At 45.7% G+C, this 9,155-nt stretch overlaps 1 protein-coding gene across 1 annotated transcript; it reads right to left on the reverse strand.

Moving 5' to 3' along the window:
- Positions 1 to 4,386: 4,386 nt before the first annotated feature.
- FTH1 (ferritin heavy chain 1) lies at positions 4,387 to 8,762 on the reverse strand. The gene is made up of 4 exons (XM_048486318.1): positions 8,487 to 8,762; positions 6,197 to 6,343; positions 5,208 to 5,333; positions 4,387 to 4,695 (listed from the first exon to the last, which is right to left on the reverse strand). The coding sequence occupies exons 1-4, from the start codon at positions 8,595 to 8,597 to the stop codon at positions 4,531 to 4,533; spliced, it is 549 nt and encodes a 182-aa protein (XP_048342275.1). The 5' UTR covers positions 8,598 to 8,762; the 3' UTR covers positions 4,387 to 4,530.
- Positions 8,763 to 9,155: the final 393 nt, after the last annotated feature.

A 9,155-nucleotide genomic window follows, 5' to 3' on the forward strand; every position in this document is an offset into this window, starting at 1 on the left:
AACACCCTGTGAGGTGGGTGGGGCTGAGAGAGCTCCAAAGAACCGTGACTAGCCCAAGGTCACCCAGCTGGCATGTGTTGGAGTGCACAAGCTAATCTGGTTCACCAGATAGGCCTCCACAGCTCAAGTGGCAGAGCAGTGAATCAAACCCGGTTCTCCAGATTAGAGTGCACCTGCACTATACCATGCTGGCTCTAATTGGAAAAGACTTGCCTGAATCAGTTTACAAATTATGGTAACATGCTTGTGGAAGTTTTATCCATTTCAAAGGCACATCAGTCTTAAATATCTACAGTACAGAGGCTCTATGGCAACAATTCCCATGCCATGTGCTCCAGGACTAGATGAAATGTGCCTCAAAAACGCCAGCAGGTTGGGTTAGTTCACCATTCGCTGCCCAGCAGAGCCAGGATGACCCACGTAGTATTAATTCCTATCTGCTGCCAAAATATGGGGAGGGATCACAGACACATTATTGCTCCCAAAAGCACTCTAATCCCTCAGCTAAAAGGCTTACTGGGTAACAGGAGGGCAGAACTATAGCAGGCAACTTTGACTGGGCTGTCCTGCAGCAAGGATGCCTGTCCGTTGCCCTAGGACCGTGGTGGCAAACCTTTGGCACTCCAGATGTTATGGACTACAATTCCCATCAGCCCCTGCCAGCATGACCAATTGGTCATGCTGGCAGGGGCTGATGGGAATTGTAGTCCATAACATCTGGAGTGCCAAAGGTTCGCCACCACTGCCCTAGGAGCTTACAAGCGTATTTTTCTCAACCTCTTCTGAAGTTTAAGAGTGAAGCATGCCTCCAATTGTAATATGAAGGGGAAAAAAACCCTGAGCTCTAGGTGTGAATAAAATGGAGAAGAGACTGATGAAACTGCTTTGAGATCCCATTGGGAAGAAAGGTGATACAGATGAAGTAAATAAATGTTTGAGAAACTCTGCTCTACAAGTGTAACTGCCTTTAGAAAATAAACAGAGTACACAGCAGAACAATGGAAGCCACTTTTAGTACCCTTTGGGGATAATGGCAGGGCATAAATTAAGTTAAATAAATGAAAACTCAGAGGTTAATAATCTCCAAAACAACAAGAGTTTACAGTTTGGGTGAGCTATCAGAACAATCTAAGGAGAATTATTCCAGACAAAACCCATTCATTTCAATGGGGTTGGACTACTAGAGTAACTCTGCATAGGATTGCACTGCATAGCACAAAAGATCTGAACAGCTTTCTTACACTAGAACAGCAGATATTGTATTTCTAACCCTCCACTAAGTGATTAAAAAAGAAAATCATGTCATACTTTTTTAGGTTCTCATGCACATTAAACAGTAATCCACTCCTAAAAAGCAGATGACAAATGAAACCACCCATGAGAAAAATGTTTCACTTCCTAATTACAGAAATAGTATCAGCAAAAACAATGACACCACCCTGTTTTACCAAATAAAATCAAATGGGCTACTTATACTTGCCATAATAGCTTGAGCAACTGATAAGACTCAGTAAACTATACCTGCCCCGGAAAAGTTTTTGACGCCAAAATTACATTGAAATGGATATGAAAAGTACTGTTACAATTTGGGGACAACATCTGTAACCAAACACTTGCTTTTTCATACTGGAAACCTCACATGATATCATATGAGAACTGTGGCTATTCTCACTTCTCTGTTGCCACCTGGCTAGATGTCTACATAACAAGGAGGAAATTCCCTTCATAAAAATAATCTGCATTTTTTTAGATTAGAATAAGATTAGCACTAAATAACTCCACTATATGCATAACTTACTATTTTGACTACAATTGATGGTAGGATTTCCATCCATGAAACTGGTTTACAAGCATGACACAAGACTGTATACATTCCTCACAATCAGAGATTTCACATGATTTTAGAGGAAAAACTTCTTTTCTAGCTCTTCTGTTCACTGTAAGAATCAGGCCCTTTCCACACATGCAAAAAATGCACTTTCAATCCACTTTGTAGCTAGATATTACTGTGCAGAATAGCAAAATCCACTGGCAAATAATTGTGAAAGTGGATTCAGAGTGCATTATTCTGCATGTGCAGAAGGGGCCAAAGTGTGCTGCAGGTCTTATTTTTAGCAGATTTCAGTCTATCGCAAACATCTAACAAATGATTGTACAATTAATTAGCAGCTATGCCATCAGGCAATTATCCAACCACATTGCAGGACTCTTTAGAAAAAGTCAAGATGTGCTGAAGTAATAACATTGGCATGTTTTACAAGATCATAGGATGCTTGTATATTCCTAGTAAGTTATAGTGTTGGGGTTCCCAAAGCGTGACTTCTAACTGAACTGGCAGCCATGTGGGTGCTTAACATTGCTGACACCTACATGCTTAATTACCTCAGGATGTACACAAAATATGTTAAAGATTAGCAAAACTTTGCATGAAATGTCATCAAAACTGGCATGTAATTGGAAAGATGTAGAAGTCATTAGTACACTGATTTCTACAGTAACCTCAGAAGAGATTCAGCTCTGCACAAGCTTAGATTGCCAGTCTAAAGCAACATGATAGGAACTGTATCAAAACACTAATGACAAGCCATGTTTACCATGGGGAGCCATCCAGCTCCCTAGTGGAGTGTTTTCCTGACAGAAGGTCTCAGGTTCATTGCCAGCAACTCCAGTTGAGATGATCTGGTAGTAATAGATGTGGGAGACCTTGAACTGAGATTCTGGAAAGCCATGGCCCACCTGAGTACACTTTAATAAGCCAATGATCTGACAACTTCATGCATATATGTAGCTGTTTTTTTAAAAAAAAAAATTCTAGAAGTGTAACCAACTCCAGCTATTCCAGCAAGAAGAATCTTGGAGCCCTGTTACAGAGCAAATTTACCTACATCCTGCGATAACTTAAAGAACAAATCCTATTATAGCAGGTTCATTGAGTTAGGATGGCATCTGAGCATTTCACTCAATGAGGAAAACACAGTTCTGTGCATTTGCAATGAACAAGCCTGAACATAGAAAGTTCAAAATGTAGCTTTACCAACTCCTTGCTCCCTGCAAGTGGCAAAAAGTGGGGGGAACTGTTGAGTATGCACTAGACCAGTGATGGCGAACCTTTTTGAGACCAAGTGCCCAAATTGCAACCCAAAACCCACTTATTTATTGCAAAGTGCCAACACGGCAATTAAACCCGAATACTGAGGTTTTAGTTTAGAAAAAACAGTTGGCTCCGAGGGGTGCGTTACTCAGGAGTAAGCTTGGTGGAGTCAGTGGCTTTGAATCAACCGTGCATCTCTTCCAATGGGTGAATCACGACCCTAGGAGGGTTTACTCAGAAGCAAGCCCCATTGCTAGCAACCGAGCTTACTCCCAGGTAAAGGATTGTGCTTTTGTTCTTTGCATGAAAATCAGTGGGGCTTAACAGCGCTTAACAGGGTTACCTACACTGCTTCCCCAAAACTAGGTCTTAAGTTTAATGCTAATAATTGAGCCCAGCAGCCCAGGCCAGCCTAGATGTGGGGGGGGGAGGGCACTCTGTTTGTGCGTGCCCACAGAAAGGGCTCTGAGTGCCACCTCTGGCACCCGTGCCATAGGTTCACCATCACTGCACTAGACCAGGGGTCTTTACCACCCAAAGAGCCATTTGGACCCGTTTTCCACGGCCCCGATCATCTACAAAGCCGGACAGCCTCTGGTTCAGCCCCTCCCTCACCTTTCCTTCCAGCGCTGGGAGGTGGAGACGCCGGGCAGGGAAACCCCCTCTGCCCGCCTGCTCCATGGGGCAGAGGGGATGGTGCCCATGGCCTGCCCGGTGCCGCTGCCTCTTGCGCTGTGGGAGACAGCAGTGCCAGGCAGGAAAACCCCCTCTGCCCAACGGAACAGGCAGCCACCTGTTCCATGGGGCAGAGGGGAAAGGCCGGCTACGGGGATGGCAGAGGGGGGTGGTGGCTGCTCTGGAGGGACATGCCCACACTACCCTCCAACCTCCAGGGGTCAGAGGGCAGCATGGTCATGTCCCTCCAGAGCAGCGCTGGAAGGAGAGGTGAGTGGAGGAGACGCAAAAAATGGTGCCCTCATGCACGGAGCCGCCTCTGGTTCGGCCCCTCCACTCACCTTTCCTTTCAGAACTGATCTGGAGGGCAGGAGGGACACCCCCACACTACCCTCCAACCTCCAAGCCACGCAGAGCTGCAGTAGAAGACTGAAAGAGCTGCATGCGGCTTCAGAGCCGCAGGTTGCAGACCCCTGCACTAGACCATGCCCCCAGCTCAGTTACTGCAGAGCAATGGAGACCTACAAGCTGTAGTAACTTTAGCAGAAATACTTTACTGCTCTTGATATGCTTCACTGGCTTGTAAATTCCCTACACATAACAGCACATCTGAAACCAACTGGAACCAAGTCAGTTTATTGGGCATTAGATACAACAAAATTTTGATTTTTTTTACAGTCATGGAAAGTGTTAGGGATAAACCAAGGAAACATGCATGGTCAAACAAAAAGCTCCAGTTCCAGTGAGGCATAAATGGCAGGCCTCTAGTTCTCATTGTCACTTTCTCCCAAGGTGTGCTTGTCAAACAAGTACTCTGCCATTCCAGATTTTGGTGCCCCCATCTTGCGCAGATTGGTCACATGATCACCCAGCTCCTTGATAGATTTGACCTGCTCATCCAGATAGTGTGTTTCAATGAAATCACATAACTACAAGAAAAAAAAAAGAATGGTATAGGTTAAACAGAAGCACACACATCCAGCTCCACAGAAAACCAAGCAGCCCTCTGGGTCCCATGCAAGAATATGACACAAAAAGACACTGTGACATCATTAGTCTGTGATTTCAACTCCGTTGTATTCCCCTTCCTTCCTCAACACCCCCCCACCACCACCACCACCAAATATGGTTTCTAAGGCTTTACAAACTTCATTAATGGGAGCAGTTAAGGAAGTGCAAGGATATTATCATTGACCTCCAGGCCTACAGGTAAGTCATGCTGTAGAGCTATATAATGAGGTGGTCCAAGTTCTGCAGCAATAAAAATGCATCCTGCTGTTTGAACTAGTTACCCTGACAACTGGGTAGCCCAATCTTGTCAGATCTTGGAAGCTAAGGAGGATTAAACCTGGTTAGTATTTGGATGGAACATGGTGCAAAGCAGTCCGTCTGTTCTACTGATTTCTATCTGAGCATAGCATTCTCATTAGTTGCAACTTACATGAGGATCATTTTTGTCAGTTGCCAGTTTATGCAGTTCCAACAGAGACTGGTTCACATTCTTCTCCAAGTGCAAAGCACATTCCATTGCAGTCAGCCCACTCTCCCAATCATCACGATCTGGTTTCTAACAAAAGCAAAAATACCAATTTTCACCCTGGAGATTCAAGAAGATATTCCCGACACCACAGTACACCCGTCACAAAAGACCTCTACACTCTAAGGTATTCAATTTTTTTAATCAGATCTAAGACACTTGCTTAGTATCACATAGGAAACAATGAGGTCAAGGCAAGTGTCTCAGTTTATACGCAAAGTCACTATTGAATCAGTACAAGCTAGTTTCCATGACAACTAGATTCTCAAATTGCATTTTAATTGCACCACAATTCTGGAAACCCTAGTATTTTGCACTCAGAGACCAACCCAGCCTCATGATTTCTGAGCTCTCTACTTTAAGGAAACCCTTTCAAGGTAGGACAAGGTGGTTTAGGAACACTTCTACCACACACACTTCTACCACACACACACAAGCCCACTGGGTCTCACAGTGGCACTGTGCAAACAAGGTCTATCTCAAACACTTTTCATTGTGCACAGTTCTAGAGCGGCAGTGGCTGGAACTTGTGACCCACACTGCTGTCATTGGAGAAAAGACCTCACCTCCCAGATCACAGTGTGAAAGCCACTGCCTTGAGGTTAAGGCACATGGTTGCTGCTCAACTATACCATAGGTGTGGCGAGTGTGAATGTTCTTCATATTATAAGAGGTCCTTGTATGCATATGACTACTTTATGACAAGGGAGGCTCTAGCAAGACCCACTTCTCCCAACATAGAAGTTCATATATACAAGAGGTACAACCATAAATCACATTAGGAGGAAAGGCAGCATACAACTGTAAAACAAAACCACACACACAGCAGGTCCCACCCAGAATACAGCTGCACTCTATAACCTTAACTCTTCAGTTTCTCTAATATAACTGACCTTGATGTCCTGTAGGAAAATGCGACCACCCCTCTGGTTCTGCAGTTTCATAAGTTTCTCTGCATGCTCGCGCTCCTCATGGGACTGGTGTAAGAAGTATTTGGCAAAGTTCTTCAGAGCCACATCATCACGGTCAAAGTAGTAGGACTGAGGGAAAAATCCAAATTCTTGAATTACAGGAGTCTTTATTTTAGCCATTAGCACTCAGCTGACTGTTCCTAAATTTATCATGAAATGTATAAACAGATGCTTGCAGCTACAGATTTGACTAACTGATCTTTATCAAGCCTGGCTGTACTCAGGTTCACAATACAGTACAGATACTTCACTACAATCCACTTCCCCCAGACCTCACAGCAATGCAGTTGGGTTTTGTTTTTTTAAAAGGTGACATTTACACACAGGTCACGTTGGCTTGGGAATTTCAGTAACACATTTGCTAGTATGAGAAGACAACACTGGGATTATAAAATCTGGTTTGAAGAGTCATAATGGCAATGAGGTTTGAGTATCTGAGACATACTTCCCCCCATTTAACCATTAAACTATCACCAACACTACACAGTAATTTCTCCATTCTAGCTCAGTCCCAGGTAGTGCACACTTTAAGCTTTGTGAAGTTAAGAAAAAAGTTGGAGACAGTAGCCAAGGTTAACATGATGTGGGAAATTAATTCCTTAGGAACCAGAGGTCACTGGCAGCAAAATCCCCCCTAGCAGTTTCAATAATATAATTTGTTTTGCAGCTATGAAATTCAGGGTTTTTTATAGCTTGTTGTATAAGCACCTTCCTTCAAATCCAGGGCTCATTCCGCACATGCAGAATAATGCACTTTTAAACTGCTTTCAGTGCTCTTTGAAGCTGTGCGGAATGGCAAAATCCACTTGCAAACAGTTGTGAAAGTGGTTTGAAAACGCATTATTCTGCGTGTGCGGAAGGGACCCAGGATATAGAAATCAATGCTCCAGAACAGATTTGAAAGGCATCTAAAGGCACACAACCAGCTCTCAAACCCTAGTGTAAATTTTAACCATGCATATTTTAAGTAAATGGGCTGAGTTCTAAAAAAGGCCATTCAATGTGGACTAACACTCAGAATCACCATTTTTAACAGAAATTCAGACTACCGCCTTAAATAAGTTGATACTACTGCAATGAGCAGTTTGGTGCTTCGCTTTGGAAAAAATGTATGTTAAACATTAATCTCACAAAACACCCTGGCTGCAGGCTCCAAGAAATATCTGTACACAGGTGAAAGATTTTCAGCAACCTTTTCCACATTCTTGAAAGAGCCAGAAGGTGCCTGCCCTCACACCCTTCGCTCCAAGCTGATAAGTCTATGGACAACGCCAGCTGCCTATAGTCCAACCCCACCCCAAAATTATTGACTGGCTCCAAACAAGACAAATTAAAAAGATCTATTTCATCAAGACTTCTGACTCTCCAACCAAAAGACTTTAGTAATGCCAGCGTAGACAAAAGTATTATCTCAGAGCCAAGGTCAATGGAAGCGCAGTTACACTTTACCAGAGACCAGCTCTGGAGACTTTGCACCCAAATTCAGCTTATTTCACAAATTTGAACGGCATTCTGGCTCGTGGTGGCCCAAACCTCCCACGCGCCATGGCAGTTTCATGGGAGCCCGTTGGTTACATCACAAGGCGCGGGGACCCGCTAAGGAGAGATCTTCGTCTGTGGCGCAGCGGCTCAGCAGAGGCTCCAAGTTGCAGAGGGGCCAAAGGGGCAGTCAGTATTTGAAGGGGGAGCACATTAAGCCCCGCGTCTCCCTATTCCGAGATTCAGGATTGGTAAAGGGCGACCCTAAAAACCGGCCGACAGCCCTCCTTCATTGCTGAGGCAGCCATCGCAAGGAAATGCAGGTTTCGGTGACCGCCTGTGTCGATCCAGCGAGGCTCCTTTTGTCGCCATTCTTTTTCTCCCCTATGGATAACTCAGCTAACCCCGGCAGCGGTAAAGAAGAGGAAGCTACTCTGGGACAAGAACCAGGAAAAGCCCGAAGGGATTTAAAAAGCGCGTGTGTTTACCCCGATCCTGGCACCTGGGGACTGCTTTTTCCCTTCACGCCTGCAGGGAGCAAATCCAGAAGGCAGGCGCCGCCCACAGTAAGCAGGCCTCAAGGACACGCCAAGGAAGCAGGCAGGCACATAAACAACGGAGGAAGCTGCGGCGGCGGCGGCTCTGCCTGCGATTACACGTCTTTCTCCAGCAGCGCCACTGCAAAGACCCGCGCCACCCCTCCCGCCCTCCCGAGTCGGGAGTAGGCGCTCACCATGCTGAGGTACACGTAGGAAGCGTAAAGCTCCAAGTTGATCTGCCGGTTGATGGCCGCTTCGCAGTCCTGATGGTAGTTCTGGCGCACCTGGGAAGGAGAGGAAGCCATGGCAGCGTGGCAGTGAGGGTGGTGGCGGCGGCGGCGGGGCTATCGGGCGGAGGCGGCGGAGCCGAGAAGGGGGAGTTCCGTCCAATCACTGTTGAAGCAGGAACCTCCAAGCTCGGTCTCGCTGGTCGTTCTAAAGGCGGGAGCATTACGTGCCGCCTGTATATAGTTCGAGGTTACGTCATAACCAGCAACGAGAAACCACGCCCACTATCGCGCCGGACCTTGGAATCGGCAGGCGAAAGGCTGCGGAAGAAGGGGGGTTGGCCCCGCCCCTCGCAAAGGGGTAGTACGTAGTGAGTATGACTCGGCTGCTTTTCTAGAGCTGAGGTGCTTCAGTCAGCGTTGGGGAAGGCTGGAACTGAAGGGGTTAAGGCTGGCGTGTCATTTGTATTGCAAGCACAGGAAAGCCTCTGGACATAGGAGAAGCGATTTTCGAAGATGAGGAAATTCTGGCGTTTCTGTTTTGACAGTAGAGAAAGAGCGCGTTTCTTCCCATTGACTATATAACAAGCACACGCCTTCTGAACGATGAGAAAATCTAAAATGGACATTCCGTTT

The sequence above is a fragment of the Sphaerodactylus townsendi genome, linkage group LG02 (assembly GCF_021028975.2).
Source record: "Sphaerodactylus townsendi isolate TG3544 linkage group LG02, MPM_Stown_v2.3, whole genome shotgun sequence".
NCBI classification, from domain to species: domain Eukaryota; kingdom Metazoa; phylum Chordata; class Lepidosauria; order Squamata; family Sphaerodactylidae; genus Sphaerodactylus; species Sphaerodactylus townsendi.